This window comes from Leptosomus discolor, chromosome 7, assembly GCF_034619465.1.
Source record: "Leptosomus discolor isolate bLepDis1 chromosome 7, bLepDis1.hap2, whole genome shotgun sequence".
In the NCBI taxonomy this organism is placed as follows: Eukaryota; Metazoa; Chordata; class Aves; order Leptosomiformes; family Leptosomidae; genus Leptosomus; species Leptosomus discolor.
Window position 1 is genome coordinate 33,511,774 of NC_141397.1, and position 26,319 is coordinate 33,538,092.

Below are 26,319 nucleotides of genomic sequence, written 5' to 3' on the forward strand. Positions count from 1 at the left end.
CTGTTTTATTTCATTCCAGCTATTTATGAACTCTCTTGTGAAGCATACAAACACTTGGGCAAAACTTCAAATTACTACTGGATAGATCCAGATGGCAGTGGGACGCTGGGACCTTTGAAAGTTTACTGCAACATGACAGGTAACTGTGTTATATTTGCTAATTCAGTATTTTTTAATGTACTTGAGAGAGTCTGCTCATAATTCGTATTTCTTGGCAAAAGAAAAATAATTGCTAAGAGCTTTTCATGAGGGGTCATCAGATCTGTAGTCACCATTTAGTATAGTCTGAGCAAGGCAGTAGTTAATCCACTTGATAATCTTTTTAATCACAGCTATTAATTAGCCTTAACAGGCCTTTGTATCCTCAGTGGTGCATTGTTCTTAAAAAAAGTGGATATGTATGGCTATTTACCAAAACTATTGTATAGCAACATACTTGTAGTTCAGTAATGACCATGGTTGATGGGGTACTGTAGGAGGCAGGTCTTTAGAAATGCCAGACTTTTATTTCTGTCCAGGTGTTGCTGACTTTCACACGCTTAGCACTGGCCACAGGCAAGATATAAAAATTAATTAGAAGAAAAACAAAACATTTGAGTTTTGGTGGGTTTTTTGTCTGTATTGTCTTTTTAACTGGTGTTAGAAGAACATAATTGCGGGGACAGTGGTTCAGGCTCAGCCTGAGGCCTAAAGTTTTGCTAAAGTGAGCCAGCGTAAACCAGCCAAAGGTCAGTTGTATAAGAAGAGTTGTCCGAAAGCCCAGAAACCCAGAAGACAAGAGCTTCCTGAACATGTGTGGTAGAATAAGCCAATGAGATATAGAGAATAGACAAAATGGACAGAGAGTAGTAACCAATTATAGCGTGTAAAAGAGCGCGTGGACAGTAAGTTTACACTATAGTAAAAGTATAAAAACTCAGCTTTCTGACAATAAAAAGTCTTCGATCCATCAGACCGGAGTCTGTGCTTCAATCCCCTTGGCACATAACTTCTGAGACAATATATCTAAATACATTAACTTATTTTGGTTTTGTTGTAAAGTGGTTGGGGTTTTTTTTTTCCTGCTTTTAACGCTAGTTCTGCATGGGTGATTTCCCATCTGGGTGTTCTCATGGAAGGTATCCTAAGTCATCTGTGTTGCCATACTGAGGCAGAAAAATATGATAACGAAAAAAGAAAAGGGGGCAATTTTCTGCACCAGGAGTATGTTATTTCTCTGGTCTGTTAGTGCGTGACAATTGTCTCAGCACTTTTTCCTGATATGAAATATTGGGTAGCTGATACAACAGACTTGTCCCCTGACTTTCCCCAAATGCCTGCATAGTAAGTTTGAATTTCATCTGTTTGCACTGGAAGTCTGACGTACTTGTGAATCCTCGAACTTCAGCACCAGCAATGTGAATGTGAAGGTTCTATCATAGGTTGAAACAGTAACTTTGCATCTTTAGAGGTCACAGACGCTGCAGTTCATGTGGCTCTTCCTGGAGGCAGAAACCTGTACGTGTTTGGACCTGTGGGGTGGGTTTTATCCAGCTTGGATGGGAGAGTTTGGAGGGGGGAAGCTGACTTGAAGGGGGATGCATGGCACATGCAGCAACCCCCAGATCATGCTCACAGGTAGATGGCTTGTTGGAGAACAGGAGAATACCGTTGTTTCATATTGCCATTAATGTCTGTAGTTGTATAGTAAACACATACCTAAGAAGGAGCTTGATCTGAGCTCTGAGAGTGCCATCAGTCCTTCTTGGACTGGAGAGACAGGCCAGCCAATCTGTTCTGAGACGCACATGTGAAGTCAGTCTTTCGGATAAGTGGATCCTGACCTGTTTAGAGCTTTTTAAATCATAACTAGCGCCTTGAACTGTATCAGTAACTAATCAGACAGGCACTGCAGGGAACAGTGCCAAGAATTGCTGATACAATACAGTGATTTCTGCTATTCGGAACAGTTGCTGTTTTCAGCGCTAGCTGTAGCTTCTGGGTACTCTTCAAGGGTAACTTTGGAAATGAAAAATATACTACCTTAGTGGTGTCAGGCACAAAAAAGTATACCTGGATGGGTCTATTACTCGTTCATGTTAAATGTAAACATACAGCAGGAGATGCTCGTAGCTTGTCCAACACTGGGGAAAAAAACAGATAAGAAAAGTAAAAGTAACCACTTCATTTTACTAACATTTCTCATTTTACTAACGTTTCTTATATACAGAACAATATCCAGTATACTTAATTGCAATCTTTTCCTAACCAGTGCAAGGAGATCACGAACACTAGGATGGATGATTTAGTGCTTGTCCCTTCATTTGGATATGATGCATGCTGTGGAAAAACATAGTTTTCTCTTTCAACTGAATCATCATCAGCAACTCTTTGCTACAAGAAAAAGGCATTTTGCAGTAATATCCATGTGACTTTAAATTTTAAAAATAAGAACCTAAGAGAACTATTTCTTCATTACAATTCAAATGACTGCAAGAAATATGTGAAAATTAATAAGAAGTAATTTTAATCTCTGCTTCTAAAACTGGAAGGCCTCTCTGACAGTCGTTCTCAGCTCAGTAAAGCATATCACCTACATACATACTGTGTAGTACCTATATGTTGCAGCTGTTACAGCTCTAATTTTCTTTTAATTAGTGGGTATCCTAAGCACTGAAGACTGGAAGGTAAAGAGCTATGTTTTTAGGAGAAGATTCACAACACCCTAAATCTTTTTCTGAATCGATGTAGAGTATTATCAGTAATATACATATTAGAGAGGGGGCAGAATGACATTACTTGAGGGCTTTGGTGTTCTTCATCAATAACATTTTTTTTGTAGAACTCTGTAGCAATGATGCATATCTTGTCATATAACAAAAGGCACTATAGTATATTAGAATCTAAGAGCAGAATTCTCCATTTTAGTATCAGAATTCTGTAGGTTTATGGTATTACTGGTGCTATATTTGAAGAAAAAAAAACCCTTAAAATACCTGAATTACAATTAACTTCTTTTGAGAACGTGAAACTAAGTAACCTACAGATCTAGCCATACAGAATAGTATGTGGAGTATACTAAATATAAAAAACACTTCTTCATATGGCAGGATAGTGACATTTTATTGTAATAGAGACATCCTTAACTGTATTTCCCTTTCTACCCTGAGAGTCAAATCTAAATGTTCCCATTAACCCACTATGTTAAACAAACATCTCTATATTAAATCACTACTCAGAATGCTAGTAGACTTCTTAAATATCCCTTGTTTCATTCAGGTGGAACTAGCATGTAAGAACATCTTAATGACTAAAAAGGTAATGTAAAATGTAACTTGCTAGTTTGGTTCCTAGAGAAAACACGTCCACAAGGTTAAGGTTATTAGAGAAGCTAGCACCCATCTTCCTAGAACTAGGTGGCTTATCAGTTATGTACTGCTTTCACACTTCCTGTAGTATACTTTTACTGGTGCAAAATGTTGGAGAGTAAACTGCACTGTCACTTGACACTAAAACTTTCAGGCAATATCCTGAAAAGCCACTGAAACTGTGTATTTAGAAATTACACCTTTAGCCTTTGAAGGTACTGTATCACAAATTTCATTATTTTATCATTGTGGCAGCATTTCACCTACAGATTCTATGGTCAGAAAGTCCCAAATGTGTCAAAAAAAGTATTTAAAAAAAGAGAAAATTATGGTACAGTAGACAGCTGTCTGGGCATGTCGCTGGGTGTAATCCGTATCCATCTTTAGTGTGTCTTAATTTAGTAGAGTGGCAAATGTCATGATGAGTCCTGCCCTTCACAGGTGTTGCTGTGGTAACTAAAAATTGTTCTGGTTTCTAAGATGTCCTGGCAATTCAATAGTGCAGTTAAAGTCATAGAAAGACATATGTGCTCCCACAACAATTCATGGTCTCTACTAACTACTCTGTATAGTCAAAGAAATCCCAGAGACCCCCCATTCTTTTGCCCCTGCCTTCTCGAAATAAACCTTGTACTCACAATGCTGTGTTTTGGTAGTGAAGAGGAACGAAACACTTTTACATTTTTATGTCCTCATAGTGGGATTAAAATGTTTGAGATGCCACATTTACATATCTATTCCTGCTGCACTAACACAGCTTAGGAAAGTCTAGGGCATTGAAATAGGTGTTCAGCCGTTTTCCAAATACTTATCAATAGGAACTATGGAAAGTTTAGGAAGCTTTTATTGTTTTATGAAAAACAGTATCTAAAATGGGAGTTCCTATCTCGGTATCCAGTTTAAGGCCTTTCCTATTTCTCTTCAACTGTCTTTAGAACAGTAGCTGTAGTGGAGAGGACTGCTCTTTTAAGATATTTGTTGGAAGATGTAAACTTTGAGTATATTACAGCTTCACCCCATGCTCTACGTGATATTTTGTATTTGTGAATCATGGAATCACAAAATGATTTGGGCTGGAAGGGCCCTTAAAGACCATCTAGTCCAACCCCCCTGCTATGGGCAGGGACACCTCCTGCTAGACCAGGTTGCTCCAAGCCTCATCCAGCCTGGCCTTGAACACTGCCAGGGAGGGGCCAGACACAGCTTCTCTGGGCAACCTGTGCCAATGCCTCACCACCCTTGTAGTGAAGACCTTCTTCCCAATATCTACTCTAAATCTCTCCTCTTTCAGTTTGAAACTGTTACCCCTTGTTCTATCCTTACCCTCCCTGATCGACAGTCCCTCCCCATCTTTCCTGTAGGCCCCCTTTAAGTACTGGAAGGCCGCTATAAGGTCTCCCCAGAGCCTTTTCTTCTCCAGGCTGAACAACCTTAACTCTGGAGGATCTGCTTCATGATCTTGCTGTGCACAGAGGTGGGACTGACTGGCCTGTAATTCCCTGGGTTTGCCTTTTTTCTCTTTTTAAATATGGGGGTTATGTTTCTCTTTTTCCAGTCAGTGGGAACTTCACTGGACTGCCATGACTTCTCAGATGTGATGGATAGTGGCTTAGCAACATCATCCACCAGTTCCCTCGGGACCCATGGATGCATCTCATCAGGCTTGATTCAGTTTCCTCTGGCAGTTTTCATTTCAGTCCCATTGAGAAAGGCACAAGAAATACGTTAATATTGCTCCCTATTTTTTTCTGTTTGTTTCTTTGTTTCCCCTGAGCCCAAGGAGGATAAGGAAAAGGTGTCAGATCAGTGAGTTTACCCTGATCTGATCTGGTGTGTTTGTCCTGAAAGAATTTTCAGAGCGGAGGGTGAAGAATAAGCAGAGGAACAAAGCACAGAGACTGTAAGTGCTTAGTTATTTATCCTAATGGCTGTATGGGACGTCAGTGTGAGAGGCAGACTGGTACTTCTGTAGTTCCTTGAGGCTTCATGCTGGGCATAGGGATGTCATAGTCTTTCTGCTGTTTCTTCTGGTTCATCACTTATACTACTGATGCAAAGCAGAACTGAAAGGTTTCATAATCTATTTTACCAGAAGATATGTCAGTTAAGTCTTTCTGTTGGTCATTATGCCTCTGTGATGTGGCTTTTATCTCATTTCGGGATCCAAATAGCTGCAAGGATAATGGCTTCATTTGAGTGGTGCTTACCCTGTCCCCTTTCTAGTACAGTTCTTTTGCCTAAAGCTGCACGTCTTCAGGCACTTTGAGATATTATGTGTATTCATAGCCTGCCTCATTAAGGTTAAATATACGGGGTGGCTTCTCTACCTGCTCTCCCCCTTCCTCTCTTCTCTCACATTTCACTTTTTTAAAAGTGGCACATGTAATAATTACTGCAGTGACTTTGTGAGTAGACATTAAACAACCATAACTGTCATATCCTGTGATTTTTTTTTTTCTGTCTTCTTTCTGTAAATAGTGGGTCACTGGAGTGCTTTTTACTATGACATATGTAGAAACATATGGCATAAATATAAATGTGCCAACCATCGATACATACTGATGAAAAGTGCTCTGGCAACAGTAAATGTTTAATTCTATTGCACATATCTGTATAATTAGTTTTTCAGATGAGACATTTTTTCTGAGAACTGATTTACTGGACTTCCAAGGTACCAAAACTTTTATTTGTACGGATATATACTGACACACATGAAAAATAAAATTTTGAGCAATTTAATTCAATAAATAAAAGTAAAGACTATTTTTTTTCCCCTGTGTAAATGCTCGGGTTTGATAGGGAAAGGAATTACTAATTCTTAGTTGTTAACTCAAATAGAATAAATTGGCACACATTTAAAGGCAATAAACAAAATTTTGTCACTGGGCAATGGTAAGTTGTTGCATGACAAAGGTATGGAGACTTTACCCAGTGTAATCTCATTGAAAAAAGATTACAATACAAGTATTCAAAGCCACTTACCTAAGGTACAGGAAGGAAAAATGGCTTCAGTGTTTCAAATATGACATATGAAACACAATTTTGATTTTTAACAGCATATATTATACACATTTCCTTCAGTTGTAGAGCTTTGTTTTGGCGGCTTTTTAATAAGTCTTTCAGACATTTTTGCAAATTAAAGTGACATTTGAGAGTTAAAAAGAGCAACGAATAGTGCAGATAGACTGAGACTATTCTTGCAGAGTATCTAAGCTTATTTCCTTGAAGATGAGACAAGACCAGAAACAACCACAGAAAAGGCAGAAAATGGGGGGGGCAGGGGCAAATGCATCAGGCCATTTAAGACTGGTTTTGGCCAGTTCATTGACTTAAGGTAGACTGTGTATAAAGGGGGGAGAAAAGTTACTGAGGAAGGAAAATATTAGTCATTGAAGCATCAGGGGATGATATCTAGAGCAGGATCTCTTAAGGCAGACTTTCCTCCTCAGGTGAGTTCATTCTGCTAAACGCACAGTAAAATGACACAAGACCTGGAGACAGAACACACTGTTTATGTCTTTGCCTGCCAAGTAGGCTGAAACATCCTGCATCTCAGTTGTAGTTCATTGATTATTTTTTTCATCTGTTCTGATTTACAAGGCATGCCCTTTGTATTCTAAGTTTCATTGGTACATCATTTTGCTTTGCATTCAGGTTTTTTATTATTTTTAATTTATGTCAAATTTGGCTTTCTTGTGAGAATGCTCATTGTGGTGCTCAATAAATTTGGCTAGTGCCTTTCCTCCCCATGCTCTGGAGCATAGTACTGACCATTGGTAAGAAGGTGGTCATGGTTGTTTTTTTAGCTGGATGTAAACTTTCCACTCAGCCTCAATCAGTTCACAGGTTGTGATTGCCATCCTGTGGACTCATCTTGATTAAATGCAGCTTGCTGTCTGGAATCTTTCTAATAAATCAGGATGGCTTTTGGCTTTGCCTCAGGTTAACACTGAAAAATGATGTTGTTAGGCCTCCTGTGCTTGGTGGTTACTGGGTTTGACTGGTTAAAGCCACTGTCTAGATGGCAAGGGATGAATGGTTAGGCTGTTGGTGTTTTCTGTGGCAGCATGTTGACTTTGCTGTGTTGGCAGGCTTTTAAGGGTGGGAGAGGGAAGGACTACAGGCTTACTCAGGCCTGCTGGTAAAACCATGCTTGAGTGCCATGTGAGTGTGAGATAGTTTTCTGTTACTTTAATGTTCAGAACTTAAAAATACGCTGCCATAGAAAACGCAGACATTAAAGTTTTAGTGATCTCAGGGCTCACCAGAATACAAAAAAGGTAGACTTTCTGGGGAAAAGAGGTTGTGGATCAACATCTAATGACTTCACTAAACAAAAATACGTTCTGACAAACATGTGGTGTCATAAGTTTAGGGTTCACACTAAATCATGTTAGAATTACCCGATTCTAAATCATGTTAGAATATCTCTAGATACTTTCTCCAGTCACCATTGCATGAGTAGGAAATGAAAATATAGCCCAGTGTGCAACTGCAGAGAAAATACCTAAACCATAAAATAAAAAAAATATCTTGAAGTCTGCCCCCAGGAGAAGATTCTTGGTTTACTCTATTTCAGTAGAGGACAAACTTTATCAATGGAATTTAAGGTAGCTTCTCAGTTACCAAGTAATAGAAACATTTCCTACTGTTGGACTACTTTCTTTTGTTTCTTCCCCTTTCTTCCTGTCTCACCTCAAACTGTGGAGTGTCATATAAGAGAATGGAGGAATGAAAGTATGTCATCTCATCCTCTTAATGTATTTCAAGTGTTCATAGTTGGAGAGTGAGCGTCACAGAAGATCCATTCATCAGGTATAAGGCAGCTAAATGTGCACAGACCTTGAAGAATGAGAACAAATTGGCATTTGAGAGTGATGTGGCAGAAATAGCTGAAAATAAAGCAGAATCTTTGTTTTGCCAAATTAGTCTAGGAGAAAGAAAAAAATCCTGACATCACCTGCAATCAGAAAACATTCCTCATCTGTTGGAAACTGGCTCTGAAGAGAACTTAGAAAACAACGAATCTTTAGAGCTCTGCATTGCAAGCCTATATTTCTAGAAATATGTTCATAATTGGGGGAGAAGAAAAAAGGGATGGTTGGAAATAGGCTGATGAAGGGTACCATCTACCTTAAACTGTTACTGTGAATGTTAGAAGTAAACATTGAGCTCTGGATGCGCTCCCCTGCCATGTGCCTTACTGGGGATGTGAAGAACTTGGCACAAGCTGCTTCAGGGCAGTGATATGCTTCAGTTATCCCTGGAAAATTCCTCCTGTGGAGAACATTATTGAAATCCCAAACAAAGCTTGTGTTTTCTATAAAACTTTTATTTCTGCTTTTGGTCACTTCAGTTGAGTTAAGGCTAGACAGTTGATTCACCCCTGAAATGATGGGAGAAGTTGTTGGGGTTTTTTAAATTTTATTTTGATGGTAATATCTTCTGCAGAGTTTTTCTGTTGTTTGGAGGGGGCACAGATGTTGGGGGATGTGTGTGCTTCTGCCTACCTGCTACATCACTGGGAAAGCTTCTCTGTGCTTCTGTGGGCTTTGAGGAACAAGCCCAGTTATTTAGCTGTATTGCCTCAAAGCCTGGAAGGTGTGAGTCACTGGGTTCAGGTGGGGATTTTTGGTGTACAAAAATACTTTCTCACATGTGCTTCCCCCTTAAGGCTTCCTTGTCCTTAAACAGCACTTCAGAGAATGGCTTCTCAGCAAGTCATATTCAGAGTTGGTTATTTTTAACTGCTAGTGCTTTCTTGTCTTGTGGATGGACAGTGGCACTAGGGAGAAAACCACTTACCTGTTCTAAGTATTCTTTCTGTTGTCATCTGCTTTGAAACTGAAATCAATGTAAATAAAAGATCACAGAGCAGATTAGTTTAAAGGAAACATTTAAAATCCTGTTCAGATGGCAAATGGTGTATTAAGTTCACTTATTACTGAGGTAGATAATCAAGTGATGAAAAGATTACAGACAATTTTTAAAGAGGGAGAGATTCATTCCACTCTGGAATTCCCAACCAGTATTCAGGGTGCAGTGCTGCACACTGATGTGTAATTCTCTAAGTTAATTTACCTAAAGGGGCAGGTTAGCTGTGTTGTCACTATTGCTGTTAAAAAAACCAGGCCTCTTTGCTTCCTTGTGCAAACCAGGTCTCTTATTCAGAGAGTCTCAACTGCGAAGTGTAAGGATCTCCCTCCACTCATGTACTGGAAGCCAAGTCTGCCTGGCTGCAGACAGATGATATACATAAGACAGGGTGCAGCCTGGCATTTCAATGTCACGTTAGGGGTCTGTGTCCACTTCTATTGTGTTTAGAGTTCATGTTTATGATCCAGAATTAACATCCTTTTTATGTTTCTTACTTTAGGGTTTTTTCCATTTGCTAAGCCCTTGGGGTACCTTTTTTTTTTTTTTAGAGGGAGCCTGAAAATATTGGCTTTATCTAGTGTGTTAGGACATGCTTCCCTGAGTGGGAACTATTGAGGTAATGATCTTCCGTTATGCTAGATGAGATTTACGAGACTGACTCCACACACACTGAAGCATTCAATACTAAGCAATTTAAGAAAATCAGTAAGAATAAATTATTCCCTTCCAAAAATTATTGTGGTTTTTGCCAAAGCAGTACCCTAAACCTCAAGATATTTCTCCAAAGAGACTAGCTTTTTTCCTCCACTTGGGAATGCACTTGTGCATCACATATAGAAATTGCTGTTGATTTTCTTTCAAACAAGCGTTGTCTGACTGCAATGGAATAAACCTGTCAGTAGTCATAAAAGAAAATTAAATATGTTTGTCAGTAGCAATAGGAAAAAATACTGTCACAAAACAATTGGAAATGGCAATATTGTAAATTACTGTATCGGAGATCTAGGACCATCACTGCTCAATTGGATTTCCTTTTTCTTGGCAGTAGTGTGTGGAAAGAAATCTGTGCTCTCACAGAGGTGTGGATATTCCACAGAAACAGCTTGGCAGGCGAGTTGGGGGAATTAGAAAGGCAAGGCTGACTTAGTTCTCCAAAGCCTGAGCATGCAGAGTTCTCTCCCTTGCGCCTACTACTCTTGTTTCTGTCAAAAGCATTGGCTTCTACCTGAAGATGCTTTATTGCTGATGTTGTCCTGGTGATTAGCACAGAACTATGCTAAAACGGTTACTCTTGTGCTTTACGGTGCGTATCTAATGAACAAACAGCTGAGAGAACAGGATGCTAACCAAAAGCTGTACTGTCCCTGGAGGCGTTCAAAAAACTGCATAGATTTGACACTTCAGAACATGGTTTAGTGGGCATGGTGGTGTTGGGTCAACGGTTGGACTTGATGAACTCAGAGTTCTATTCCAACCTAATGATTGTATGAGAATATTCAGGTGACTGACATCTCTGCTAGACAGAGTAGATACAAATGCAGCAGACTTAGAAGTATTTCTGATCAAGACCTGTTGTTAACAAAAGGCCTTACTCATGAAGTTGCTCTGTGCACTGACGTATGTTCACTGCTTGCTTGTCTGTCTCTTTGCATAAACTAGATTACTTGGAAATGGGAGATTTGTGGGACTCAAAAAAAAAAAAAAAAAAAAAAGCTAACCTACTTCATTGATGTTAATATTCAGAGGAGTCTTCTGACATTGACATTTATTTCAGCGATCTTTACCACTGTGTACTGGAGCTCTGAGTGATTGCTTGACTTCTGCCTGAAACTGTTCCCATAATGATCACAGATTTTTGCTACAACTGTAGTGTGAATATTAAAACAGTATTACTTAATCCCCAGCTGTATTGCAAACCTCCACTTTCAAATGCTTTGCAGGGCTTTGTGGCATATGCAGTAGGAGGGACATGCTGCAGATGCCACAGACCAGCAACAACGTTTATAATTAAATTGCAAATGGAAGAATCAAATTAAACTAGCTGCTGTTTCATCCTTGCTAGGCATAAGTTACTAGTCAACATTAAGGGTTTTAGTAGTATGCTAAGTGCCAAACCGAGACACTTTTTCAAGATTAGGTCTTATTATTTTCAAATCAAATAATATTTCTTGAAGGTGTGGCTAGAACAAAGATATACTATCGAAGATCCTTTGGTGTTACTTCCTTTCCTCCCTTGTCCTTCTGCTTCCACTCTGTATTGGCCTAGGAAATGTCTGCTAATAGGTCAGTTGTTAACACTTTGGTTCAAATGTATTTTGACCTAACATTGTAATACTGACATCAATATTAAGTCTCTTCACATTCCATTTTTCGATAATATTTTCTACTTCATATAGGCTGTAAGTTATATCTTCATATCCATGAATGAGATTGCATGTAGAACAATTGTCAGTATTACCAATGTTCTTTTGAGCAAATAAAAAAAGTAAACCTAAACCCTGCACCAACTCCGTAGATCTTTTGAGGTACTTGGTTCTGTCAGAATGGTCTGTGCTTTTGTGTCTTTAGAAAATTTTGGGGTTTATTTGATTTTTTATTTATTGTAGGTAAGTTGGGTTTGTGGGTTGAGGGTTTTTTTTTTTGGGGGGGGGGTTGTGGGTTGAGTTTTTTGGGGGGGGGAGTGTGTGTTTTGGGGGGGGAGTGTGTGTTTTGGGGGGGGAGTGTGTGTTTTGGGGGGGGAGTGTGTGTTTTGGGGGGGGAGTGTGTGTTTGGGGGGGGGAGTGTGTGTTTGGGGGGGGGAGTGTGTGTTTGGGGGGGGGAGTGTGTGTTTGGGGGGGGGAGTGTGTGTTTGGGGGGGGGAGTGTGTGTTTGGGGGGGGGAGTGTGTGTTTGGGGGGGTTGTGGGTTGAGTGCTTTTGGCTGTTGGGTTTTTTTGGTTTCTTGGTGGTTTTTTGTTTTGTTTTGTTTTTTGAAGTAAATATCTGCCAAGTGACTGGAATAAAATGGATTTCGAAGAAAACTGGACAGTTCACCTCTGTAATATGTATTGCAAAGATTTTTCCATTATTAGGAAATTCTTAGAACTTTTTTTTTTTTACATTTTATTTTTGATGACCTCAGTGTTCAATTAAATTGTGTATTGACCATGTGTATGTCACTTGTGGAAAGATTTTCATAGACGATGTTACTTTTGGGAACCGATCTTTTTCATGGGCTACAAAATGCTATAAATGAAAGCTAGCTTTGTCTCTAGAAATTTAGATTAGTTTTAATTCTTGAATTATTGATGGCAGATTGTTCTTACTATCAATTTCCTCAACTATCCACTTTGCATGTTTAGTGAAATTTTACTGATTAAGTAGATACTCAGTGGATTACAGTGTAGCAAAACTACAGCTCTACTAAAATGTTTCTGTTACAAGATCAGCTTCTTGAAACAGTTTTGTGAGTGCTAGAAATTACAATTATTATCAGCACCTCTGTTCATGGTATGTGCTCCTTTTCCTGCTTGGGTTTTTTGTGTGTGTGTGTGTTGTTTTTAGAGTAGAGTAGAATAGTTCAGCTGGAAGGGACCCACAATGATCATCTTTGTCCCACTGCCTGACCACTTCAGGACTGACCAAAAGCTAAAGCATGGCATTGAGGGCATTGCCCAAATGCCTCTTACACACTGACAGGCCTGGGACATGGACCACCTCCTCAGGAAGCCGGTGCCAGGGACTGACCACCCTCTCAGTAAAGAAATGTTTCTGGAGGTGAAAGTTTGTCGATCTAGCGTGATCTTTATTCCTCATCCTTATAGTACTTTTATTTTTTTCATTAGAAGAATTATACTTGTGATCTTTACTAGTCATAAGTGTATGTGGGGTATTCATCTTTTCCCAGGACCAAGCTATGCCCTTCTCTGTAATTTAGCATAGCAAAGTATGATTTCTCTTTTCTACCTTAGGTTTAAATTGAGATAGAAGTAGATCACAACATTGAGGAAAGGAAAAAATTTTAAACAGACTTCATTAAAGTTGCAGACTTTAATGTGAAGTCTAATTGGCTTTTTATTTTCTCCTAATGCCACTCTGTGCCATATTTCAAACCACAGGTGTGCTAAAAAGCTTTGTATAGAATGTGTTTTAAAATAATGCATGGGTGTTTTATGATAAATGAAATCACTAAAGCACTGTGATGTACTGTGGAGTTTTAAGTCATGCTTCACTTGAGAGGTTAGAAATAAAGACGTTTGACATCAGAATTCTTTTGTCAGTCTCAACGTAACTAAACTTCATTCTACTGTCTCTGTGACAACTGATGGCAGTGTTTTTTGAGATTTCTAATGAACAAGTGCTGAAATGTCAAAAAAAAAACCCAAGAAACATGATGTTACGCTGAACTTATGACTTATGACAGTAGTGTTTGTTATTTATTTAGGCAATACCTTGAGAAAACATGCTTAAGTTTACGTGGCAATCTTCAAATGGGATTCCAAAATTTAAATGCAGCTGATATGATTCAGAATAATGATGAAATTATTACAAACTATCGAGAGTATGCATTAAAACTTTGAACTGCAACTTCTCCAAACAAAAAAAGGGAGATACCTTTTGAAAGCAAAATTAGAAAGAATATTGGTGAGGAATGCAGTTACCCAGATTTCTCTTTCCCAATGTTCAGTTTCAAATGGACAAAAAGCCAGTATCAAAAGGAAGCTACATTCTTGAAAATGGAACAGGGTACTTAACGAAAACGTATCTGTCTTAATTCCTCACACCAGTCTTTTCAGGAGATTGCCTAGCATTCAATTTAATGATGCAATACTTAGGCTACTTCAGCACACTGTATTCTTTTTCCTGTATCTCCAAGCAGAGGATGTGAGAGAGGAGAGTGGAGAAGGTTGTTCTAGAGAGAATTAGTTTAATCAGTGAAGAGTATGTTGAGAATTCAAGCACTCAAAAGCTGATGGGAGAAAGATGGGTGAATGTTGTTTAGTGGTAACAGTTGAGACCTGCATTAGTCTTCTTTCTGCCTCTTCAGGAGAGTAGAAATGAAAACTGACCTCACTTTTCAGTCAAGATAGTTCAGGAAATAGTTTCTTAAGTTGAAGCTAACATAGTGAAAACTTTGAAGACTCCTTTTCTTCAAGATATCCTTTCAATTATTTTTTTTCAAACTGCACTACTTTTTCAGTGATTCTAGGAAGACCCATTCAGGATCATGGCTAAAGAATTGTGCTATGTTGTTTTGTAAAAGAAAAAATCAGGCAGTAGTTGATTTAAGTGCATACGCTCCCATGACATGCTAAAATGAACTGAAAGACACTTCAAGGTAGACACATGCATTTGATCTTTCCAGTTGTATAATATCATGTTACATATGAGGCCACTCCCCAGAAGGTAGAGTCAGTTGTTGATTCTTCAGTTATTGAAGCATAAAAAAAAATTCCAGCCCTTGCCCATATTCTGTTCACCGTACTGAAAACAATCATATTGTTAATTCTTTTATGTCCTTTGTTCTTGACTTTAGTGTTCCTTAATCTAAACTGAACTGCACTTGCCATCTGTTAGACCAGGCACTTAAATGATTCGAGTCCTCCTTCATATGCCTGTACTTTTTCTCATTATTATTAGTAATCCAGAGAAGTTGCCCTCTACTTACCGCTTCAGTAATATCCCTTCTGGTTTCTAACAAGTTGTGTTGGAAAAGCAGTGTCATTATATCACTTCTCTGATAACGGCTGGATCCCTGAAAACTTAATTTTGGTCACTTCTTTCCGTTGTATCTTGTAAAGCATCTGATTTATCTATTATGTATTGATTAAAAATAGTGTATACTTGTGTCATTCATATCACAGTAACATCACAAAATAAGCAGAGTTTTCTTCTTGCTGAGTTGTGAAAGAGACTACATAAATACAGGAGAAAGTGTACAGTTTCATTGTTTTGGAAGACAATGTCTGTAAGTAAAAAGGAAAATACCCAATCAGCAGTTGGTACTTAAATTTGAAGATTCCTTGTTATCTTGATGAAGAAACAATGAAAGGAAAAGTAAAAGGAAAAAAGTACTGCAGGAATGGTCGAATTATTATGTTTTGGGATTGATAGTATTCCCCACCTAAATAGATTAAGAAACTCATTGACTTTGATTTCAACAGAATTCAGTCCATAAGAGCACACTTAATTTACTCTTTCTTTTTTTTTTTTTTTTTTTCTGGATATTGGATTTTTCTGATCTAAACCCAATTTTCTACATTAGTGAGATGAGAGCAATAGAATTTCTATCACCAGAATAACTTCATTGCAAAATTGACATTTGCAAATCTCAGGCGAGATTGTCAAAACACTCATTAACTTCAGTCAAACCTACATTTTTCATTTTTATAGACCAAATGTAGCTCCTTTGAAGTCCATAGCAGAATTAGTTTCAAATTTATATATATAGTTTTAAACTTACATATATATATACACACACACAGATATATTAAAAGAAAAAAAGGGGGGGAAGGAGGGAGAAGAGGGTCTTGTCTACTGTAATTTTTTTCCACATCAGTTATATGCGTCAGATCTTGTGTCTACAACATTGCTGCAAAAAATACTAGTTTAATCGCATTGCTAATGACTCTTGTGGTACCACCCCACACAATTCAACAGAAATTGAAATACCAACTATGTTCATATCAGAAAATAAAATCGGAGTTCTGGTAGTATGAGATGATTACAATTGTAATTTTCATCCTCCCTGGAAGGCAGTCCACTTTTAAATGGGCTGTCTTGTGTGGTTTCTTGAGTGATTTGCAGGGTAGCATATTGTAGAACGCATTGCAGTAATCTAATTTGAAGTGACAAATGAACTGATGATGGTAAAAATCATGGTGTATAGTAAAAAGCTATCTCCAGGCTGACACGTGTGAAGGAAACTCATTCCTAAATGTTGATGCAATACAGTTGTCAAATCGTAATTAGAAACCCAATAGGGCCTGCAGGTGTCAATCCTTAACAACAAATGCAGAGCACCCAGCAGCAGATGGTGATGGATATAATTTTTATTACATCTTGAAATTACTTCCCTCTGTCTTTGTCATAAGTATTGCCTGCCTTACATTTATGTTCGCTCAGCTTTCAGCTGACTCTTGCATCCTTTATCCCTGTTATCTGAATGCTAAACACACACGGCTGGTTTACAGAAGACAGAGATGAGAGGTATCAGCAGTGTAATACTGGTCATCAGCATAGACTACTTATCCTCACTTCTCTTCTTACAAGTTCATGCCAAGTGCATGTGCCAAACAGGAAGAGACGTGGGATAAAACTATTGTCAACCAGCAATATTTTGGGTAAACAGTAATTAGTCATTATTGTGTTAGTGATCAAGATGACAGCCATCTAGAAGAAAGGCCATCAGCTTGAGGGATAAAGTTTTTAGCATGTCCAATTTGCCAATGGCTGATAGACAGCACACCATGAGTATTGGTGTGCACCTACAGTCTTTCCTTTGGAGCTTGTAAATAATGACAGTCATCAAAGGAATATGAATCATTTGATATGCTCAGGTTTTCTCAGAACTGTCTTCTCTGAGGCTTTGACCGGGAACCAACATGTGGTTGAGTATGATGAAAGTAATCATATCTGATCATGTTTCTCAAGGCTGTCGGCCAAATACTAGGTCTTGAAAGTGTGTCCATCAAAAAAGCCACTGATTTTGTACGTGAGAGAGAGAGAACGCTTTTCTGAGAAATAAAACTGTCTTTTGATTTCTTGAAAATATCTACTAAAATAACGTCTTAAGAACATAAGCCCGTTAGTGCCAAAATAGTAAAACTCTAATAGTGATAAGTGTAACTGTAGATTAAAATAAAAGAAAAAAATATATGTTTTGTGGAATACTTACATTATGTTTTCTGAAGTTTATTTTCCAAACTTATTTTCAGTTAATTATCATTACCAAAGATGACTCAGAAGCAAATTTTCATGCTTGAGTGAGCACTAAACAAGTGAATGAGGAAAGTTCAATAACAGGTATTTGGAAAATAGTCAGTGACATGGTGTTAAATGCCACACCACTATCATGAGATATGTTCAATATGAAGTGGGAAAAATCACTTAGTTTAATTTTTGATTTGATCATTTGAATATCTGGTGATCAAGAAAGTTTTAAAATTAATTTCAGGGTTTTTAGTGAATTATTACTAATTATTTTATTAGTCACTTTTTATTAGTGAAAAACAACTAGTGGGTAGGCAGGACTGTAAGTCGTTGCAGTTTTCAGCAAAGTAAATTTTGTCACTTTAATTTCCTTTTGAGTAAACAAGTGGTCTTTTCACTTTTTTTTTTTTAAAAAAAAAGTAATTCTTAAGTTAATGAACTTAATCTTACTGTAATATCTATTTGTGGGAGAGGAAGTTCTTCGCCATAATGTATAGACCAAATTACAGGGAGCCTATTTTCTCCATAATTGTATCAAAAGTCCTAGCAGTTTGGATCTAATTAGATTGTTCTTAGTGATAACCATTACAAATTCTATTAAGAATCTATGGTTACTGGTTTTGTGCATTCTATTCAAAGAAAATTAGGCTCCTCCTTCACTGCTAAAATAATGAAAGAACCACTTTTTTATCTATTTTGCTGTACAATTGGAAGGCTTTATGGAACATTAAAAAAGAGCTAAGAAGAGATGCATTTGAATGAAGAGATGGTCATCTGGGAACTCCTTATCTTCCTGATGTGTTAGCAGTTAGCTGGTGTTGGTACCCTGTCCTCCAGCAGGAAAGGCAGGATCAACCCACTGAACGCAGTGAGCAGCTCTTAGGCTTCCATGGGTATGGGGAGTACCTGAAGGCAAAAGTCACTTTGTCTTGAAATATGGACAGTTAGAGGGGAAGAGAGAGGACAGAGGGGGACAGGTGCTATGTTTTCAGTGCATACAGTACTTTTCTGGTTCACCTTGCTACAAAACCAGCTTATTTCAAATCTGCATTGAATTCTGTTCTCCACTTAAAACTAGGATTCAACAACATTCTTTATAACCGTCCCAAATTTATAGCACTCATCTCAATGACAGAAATTCTTTTCTGAGACTTCACAAATTTTCTCACAATAAGGCTAAGAAGGGGTTTGAATTTTTTAAGTGATCTTTTAAAAAATAAATCTTACTTAGAATAAATAAATAATGGAATAATGTGGACTGCTCCCATTTTCTGTATATCTGAAATTAATTGAAATCTGTGCATAGGATTAACTTTGGGCAAAAATGGAATGCAGTTAATCCAATTAGCAATGATGCTTTACCTCATCATGATTCTATTATCTATTCTACAGTCAGGTCAGCAGATCAGGTAATTCTTGTCTTCTCAATGTTATTGTGGTATCAAAATAAACCCTGTTGCTGTCTAGCCTAGCTCTTTAAACTACATCACAACTGAGAAGTCTCTTGGGTTTTGTGGCCTAATGATGTCAGATTGACCATAGGTGCAAATTGTACATAAACATGAAGGTTTCTAGTATGTACTTTTTTGCTTGACTCCCATGTCTTTTCCCAAAGTTCTGTGGCTCTGTAAGAGTTTCAAAGGCAAGGCCAAGCCCAGGACTTATTGGCTAACTGGACTACTCGTTGGACTAGGGTATTTTGACCAGCCTCAAAGAAATAAACTACACAGTGGGCTAAGGTGCAGACGTACATTATCAGAGCTCCTAGGAAGTGGTGCCTGCCCCATGCAATATTGCAAACATACCCTTCCTTTCTGTCCTTTACATTAAATTTCTTACACAATTTTCGCATTTTTGTAACTGAAAACATATTTAGATTTTTCCTTAAACATTTAGCTTTTAACTTCCTGTTAATATGTCTGCAATAAAGAAATATTATGAGAATACTATAATTATCCTTACATTATTAATAACTACTCTCAACAAATTCATTTTATTATAGTTTTTAATTTGAATAACAAAAGTCATAAGCATATAGACTATTTTATAGATGATGCCACGTAACAGCATTATAATTGTTAAGTGCTGTCTGCTCTTTATAGGCGTGTTTGGCTGTACAGAAGTCATATACACAGCTCTGACCAAGGAATTGTCTCTGAACTCTTGTGGTTAGAAATTGCCATGTTATGCTTGCTTAAAATAGAAGCCAGTGCATTAAGGCAATACTCATACCAACATTGTGGTGTCTGTAATTGACAGGAATATATATGAAATTACAGTTAACTATGACGGATTTTTCACTTCCGTGTACCTTGAATGAGATTTTTGTGTACTATTGACAGAAAATGAGGGGTAGCTTTTCTTGTGGATTTTGACATATTAGCTATGACTACCGTATTCTGTTCTCAACTACATGGGAATAATTCCATAAACTGTGATGATCCAGGTATTTGAGATAATTCATACTATCTGCATTACCTTTTCCATAAGGAAAGTTGGCTATAAGCAGGTTACTGATTTGATCTTGCTGAAGAGTTGTCTCAACAAGCAGTTTCTGAGAAATTGGAACCACAAATTAAGAAGCTGGCATTATTTTCAAGCTATAAATGTCTAGTTGATTTCCATAGCAAGTATTATCATACTAACAAATAGTTGACACTAAAAGGGAAAAAGCAGTTTGTAGTCAGCACGCAATGCATAAGGTTGAGATTCCTGCCTGGCAACTTTCTTCTTTAAGCCTTTCCAGACATTTGAAGGCCAGTCCCAATAGTATAACTGTATGAGATTCAGGAGTCTGCTTTTGCTGGGGAGAGTAGGCAGATTTTTGGCTATGTCCATGTTACACTGTAATGTGTTTTTCCAGCCAAGACAAGACCCTGTAATTCCAGACTGTCTCAGTCCATGCCTCACGGCAGGACTTTTTAGGTAAATCAGAAAAATGTGCGAAGAGTGTAAAATCCACCACCCAGACAAGGAACTTCCTTCCTGTACACCAGCCACAGCTTTTCTTCCACACTGTCTCTATGCCTGACTTGCAGGCACAGATCTTTCAGCTTCCAGATTTTGGACAAAGCAGCTTGCTGAACGTCAAGGAATTGTCACCCTCGATGGACACGTGCTTCTATCCTGTGTGCATCGAGTCTAATGTAACTGATTTCAGGCTTGCCAGTAGTGCTCTGTGCATTGGTAAGCCAGTAATTTTTTCCTTACTATGGCCAAGTGGTCTTCATTCATTTGAGCCACTGTATCAACAAGTTAATTGCAGGTGAAGTGGGAGCTATATTTTCCTTCCAGTAACTGGCCAGGTATACCCTAATCAATCTCCCAAACAGGAGGAAGGGTTGAGGTGCTTTTCTAGAAATGGTTATTGACTTTATGCATGTATATATATATATATATATATATCTATAATTAGAGACATTACAAGGTGCAACAAACTATTATCTATTAGTAGTACTCGTACTTTGACAGAAAGATTCTGAAGTGGTTCAGAGGGTGCCTTTGACCGACAGAAAGGCAACCTGGAGGTGTTCAAAAGATGTACAGATGCTGTACTTAGAGACGTGGTTTAGTGGTGGGCTTGGTAGTGTTAGGATAATGGCTGGACCTGATGATCTTAAAGGTCTTTTCCAACCAAAATGATTCTATGAATGCATTTGTCTTCTTTCATACAGTGTGCCACAGTAAAGCCTGAAACTCCCTCCATGGGAGGGGAAATATCAGGGATGCATTGGCTGGAATCCGATACCCAAAAGGAGCGCCCTTCACAGACATAATTCCTAACCCAACTCCTATTGCTAATGACTTTTCTATGGCTTCCTAATGACTGGTCTAGGAGTCTTTGCTGGCTCAGAAATCCAAGATGACGCTCTAACTGGCCTTGTACATGGCTTCCTAACACGTTAGAGCTCTTACATGTACAGTGATTTCCGCCAAAAATGAGACATTGCTGTCAGTGAACGTATAAACTATCTCAGTCCTTTCTTGAAAATGAATCTGCAGTAAACTTTGATCCCAGGCTGTCAGCACAACTGTGTCATGTTGTCTATGTAACTTGACAGGTGACAATTATAAATTTTTTCCTCAGTACTTGGGAGTGGGATTAGAAAAATACAGACATAAGAATTCCTTTTCTTCCTTTCCCCACCTTTGTTTTTATTCTTTTTTTTTTTTTTTTTCCCTTGGTGCAAGAATAGTATTGTGTTTAATATAGAGCTTTGGACTAAGGATATGAATATTAAAATAACCATCTTGCATCACCTGCTGGATTTCAGCTCATTTTGGTAGTGATGCATACCCCATGTGGAGGATGAGTCTGCTTTGCTTACTTTATCTCCAAACGTTTGATTAGAAAGGCTTGCGCCGTATCAGTTACAAACACATGGGTCCGCATGACTCCATGTAATCCAAAATAGCTAGATGCTATGCAGTGAAAATTCAGACTGGAAAATAAGGAGGAGTACAGAGTCCTAGAGATAAGTATAATCATAACATGGAAAGATAACTTTACTCTGGGTCACACCCAAAACTCATCAGTATATATAAGCACATTTCTGTGAACTTGGTGAAGTAACACTGAAGGACTTTTGAGCATGCTTTGGTTTATCAAAGTATTTTTATGTAGTTAAAATATTGAAGCACAGTATCAGGCCACAAGTTTTGGAATAACTCTGAGATTTGCATGAACAGGGATGGGATTTACATGGATGAATTGAAAACATACAACTATGTACTACATTTTATAGTTTTTATTGCTGTAAGGCACATCTTTCAGGTGAATTAGTATTCTCTGAAACTGCTAGATGATCTCCCTGGAGAAATCTGTTCTTGTGATAAATACAGCAAAGTTATCAGCATGGCACATTTTCATCTCTGCTTCTCTGGAAGGACAACTGTGGTCAGTGGTGTTGCTCTACAGGAACAGCTGAACCATCTGGGGTAAAGGCCTGACTGGCCTATCAGGGAAACAGGGCTTCTGTGCAAGCCGGTTTAAGACACCAGAATAGATTCTTACATATTTTTTTCTTTTTAAAAAAATTTCGTATTCCAAGTTGAAGACATATTGACCTAAGACTTGGCCCTTAGTAGCAGAAATATATAAAATCTCAGAAAGAAAATTTAAAAGAAAATCAGAAAAACAGCTTGAAATGTGAAAGAACTATACATGATATATATTAGTGACAAAACCTGATGCACTTCAAGGAAGCTTTGTGGTAATATGCTAATCTATAGAAAAAAGATAATTTTCTAGGTTTTATTTACAGAGGAGAATTGACCTTTTTCAGTCCTTGGCTATTTGAGATGGACAATGAGTAGTACGTTTCAGCTGAGATTATAGGTTTTTACACTGGTAGCTAGTCAACATGAATTTAAAAGTTTTTCACATCTGAGTGATAGAATAGTATTCTTACAGGAAGGCAGTATCACTAATAGTGACTGAATTTTCATTGTTTTGATTCTGAAACCCAAGATCTTTCTCAGATATTTTTTTTTTTTCATTTTAGTTCTGTGGAATATCCCTCTAAGGAAAAGTTATTGTTGGTCTATAACAGGACAATTTCTGTGCCTTTTCTCTATTTCCTTTCCAGTCTCTCTTCCAACTTCCACAAATCTTCCAACAAGAGGAGTGTGGGGTGTGTTGTTTCATTATAATGATATCTCATCTTAAATCTCCTCTGGTAACTACCGATGAATGGCACACAATAATACTTCCAGTGTCTTGCTGTTCAGTAGTTTAAAGCAGTATAATGCATATGGAGTCTGTCATAGGCTGGATATTGAACACTTTTTGCATGTGCACTAGGCTAGGGGAAGTGTTGAGATTCAGCCGATGCTGCTGTATTTCTTATCACCAAAATGAGGTTGTCCTTCCCTCTTCCTTTTGCCTTTTCAAAACTAAACAGAAGCATTTGTATTTCTGATGTCTTCTGTTATTACTTACATTGACATCTGTACCATAATCACAATCAATGAGATCATATGGTGCTGCTATTGTAAAATATTTAAGTCTCAATAAGCTGTAATTTCTGTTTACCCTAGGAACACAGCTTGGGTCAAAATGTGGAAATCTGGATAATCTGCGCTTCTCAGTATTAATTACTAAATGATGTAATCACATAAGAATTTGGTGCTTCCCTGTTGTGACAGTACTGCAGAGCAGTGTGGCTCTCCAGCCCAGCAACTTACCATGCACAGTGCATTTTCCTCACACAAAAACCTTGAATCTTCAGTGCATCAGCCTCGTGTCCTTCTGATCACTTTCTGATGAAAGCTAATCTTTTTTGGTTCCATATGTCACTACGAGTAGCGGTTGTTCAAGGATGTCTCCTCACATAGTATATTGGTTATCAAAACCACCAAGGAAATTAGGGTTTCTTCCTTTCACTGGTTCGTAGTTGTTGTAACTGTGCGCTCACGTGATGACTTTTCATGTGCAGTGCCCTTCTTCCCCGCTAGCACCTCAAAAAACATCTTGCAGAACTTTTTTAGCTTTCATCAAAGGCAAAGTTCCTTTGTCTCTCTTTTACCAATTCTTGTCTTGTCTTGTCTTTTTCCCCTCTCTTTCAGAGGATAAAGTATGGACAACTGTGTACCATGATCTGCAAATGCAGACTTCTGTGGGAGGCAACAACCAGGAGAAGTTGTCTGTACTGCAGCTCAACTACAGTGCAACGATGGACCAGATTTCTGCCATTACCAGTAGTGCTGAATACTGCGAGCAGTTTATCTCCTATTCGTGCAAGATGTCCCGGCTGCTGAATACGCCAGGTAGGCTGAGAATGGAATATCAATTAAATACGGTGTTAAAGAACTTTATCTGAATAATTTGACAGGTATTGCTGTCAGACCAATCCATTCAGTGAACGTACTTCTTTGCTCTCCTGCTTTAAAGTTCACAAAGAGGTAAATAATTGAAAATACAGAAGAGATTATCTTCTTAGGAAATCTTGTCTGTTTGCTTTACTACTAAAATGAATTTTCTTACACTACAAACTGGTGTGGTCTTCTTTCAGACCTGTTACTCCTTAAAGCAGGAGGCTTTTGGTCAACAGGGAACTTTGAAAGTTTAATCAGTAGAAGCATTGAAAAATTTCTTTGAACTATCCTGTTTTTTAGGTTGTCAGTTTTCATAGACTACAGTCAGCAAGGGCACTGGCTGAATGAGGGCTGGAATTTTCCTGCTAAGATCTCTGAAACAGTTTCTTAAACAGAGTATCTGTAGGTAATCAGATGCCTTACACATGGTAGAGTTTGACATGGTCAGTAATGCAGTTGTGTGAGAAATACGATGTGCTCTTACCTGCAAGTAGGTTCATTACAAGTTTCTCCTTTTGCTGTGTAGCTTTACTGGAAGAGAACAGTCCCAGTACTGCGTGCTATATGTGCCTCCTCAACAAGCCTTACCCGTAACTGATGAAGACAAAAATATTACATGTTCCAGAATCAATAACATGGCACATAAAGAAGGAATTCAGTTTTAGAAACTCTTGTAATATGCACCTAGAACTTATCTGTGCTCTAATTGTGTATGATAGCATTTGATCTTAAATAAACCTTTAATGGTATTTAACAAAGACTGGGTTATAAGTGGAAATGTATGACGCATTTTCGTGACAGTGAAATGAGTCCATTCTGATAGGAGCAATTAAAACACATTTCAGGTGAACCTGATGGCTGGATGCTTAGAGAGTTATACTTTAAACTGCTTCCCCTCATGAATTTATTTTGGTATATTTTCTTATGGTGCTATAGATAAGGATTCATTTGGCATGCATGTGCATCTTATCCTGATTTCCATAAGCATTCTGTTAGTTAATAGATACTGTAATGCTTGTTACTCCTCTCCCTCCTCTCAGCTGTTTTTGAACTATTTCTAATGCATGGTTTGTCTCTGTTGCTATTATTTTGCTTAATTTAGCATAACACAGAGACTCTGCGAAGTAGAAAATGATTTCTTCTTTCTTGGGCCTTAATATATAGGATCCTGAATCATGTTCATAACTAGAAGTATTGTGATTAGATTCTGCTGATAGTTACAAGCTTCCTGCTTGCATATGCTTCAGAAAAGTAGTGTATGGATGTATCTTTGGGCAGGTATTTAAAACGTGAATTTACCTGGGGACAGAGCTGGAGATAATATGCATAGAAAGCTCATAGGTTACTCAGAGTACAGTGTTAGATTCTCCTCCTTTAAAAGTATAAGACTACTTCACAACTAAATTGTACTTGTTAATATATATTTATATTATAATAACATAAATATATACTGTAATTGCAGATCTTTGCCCTAGCTTCTAGATTTAAAAGAACAATTAACCAGCACACAAAATAATAACCTACTGAAAATTTCTTTCAGGAATAATCAATTCCAGATATTTGCATTTTTAAGCTTCTTAGCTTGAGTCTGTTTTGCAGATACCTCTTTCTTCATGTTTTCACCTTTTGTATGGAAAGATCAGTTCTTTTAGAAACTCTTTATAAGCCTGTTTTCTTTGGTCTGGAAAGTGAGTTTCTGGAGATACTGCATGAGGTGTGGTTTTTCTTTTAAGTGAGAGAAAGAAAGAGCAAAAGCAGATCATTTTAACCTAGATGGTAACAAAAAAATGACACCACAGTGTTTGCATAACACCTGTAATGGTTTGTACACATAGCACAGCAGTGATTTGTGTGTTAGGAAGAAGCCAATATAGTTTCTTTCTAAGCTATGTGTTCTTGGCTTCGGTCTGTGGCTTCTAAGCTAAGGAACTAATTTTTCATACCTTTCTCTGTTTCTTTTCTTTTCTGGAGGATTATCTTATTTGCTAAATATATTATGACACCCTGTTCATCTCACAGCACAGCTCCTGTGGCTTCTTCCACCACAAAGCTTTCTGTGTAAATAATTGCAGCATGGTGCCCCAACAAAGAAATTAAAACAGAAATATTTTTGTATTCCTCAGGAATCCTGGTTGTATTTGAAGCCAGTGGTAAAACCTCTATACACTTAATGGGATCAGGAGAGCCTTTGTGGCATTAACCACAGGTACTTTTCTGGTCAAAACTTTTCTGTTACCTTTCAGATGTTTAACCACTTGGCTCGTCCTTTTGTCTTAAATTGCATCAAAGAGAACAGAGGAAATGGAGAAGACAATGCAGCAACTCGACTTCACCTTTTTGCCTCTTGGGGATCACATCACTTTACAGTAT

General features: G+C 37.9%; 1 protein-coding gene across 1 annotated transcript in view; it reads left to right on the plus strand.

Moving 5' to 3' along the window:
* CNTNAP2 (contactin associated protein 2) overlaps positions 1 to 26,319 on the plus strand; it is a 1,109,936-nt gene that overhangs the window by 766,857 nt on the left and 316,760 nt on the right. The window contains exons 12-13 of the mRNA XM_086468640.1: positions 20 to 139; positions 23,701 to 23,901. Coding sequence (XP_086324766.1) covers positions 20 to 139; positions 23,701 to 23,901 — 321 coding nt within the window. The remainder of the gene's footprint in view (positions 1 to 19; positions 140 to 23,700; positions 23,902 to 26,319) is intronic.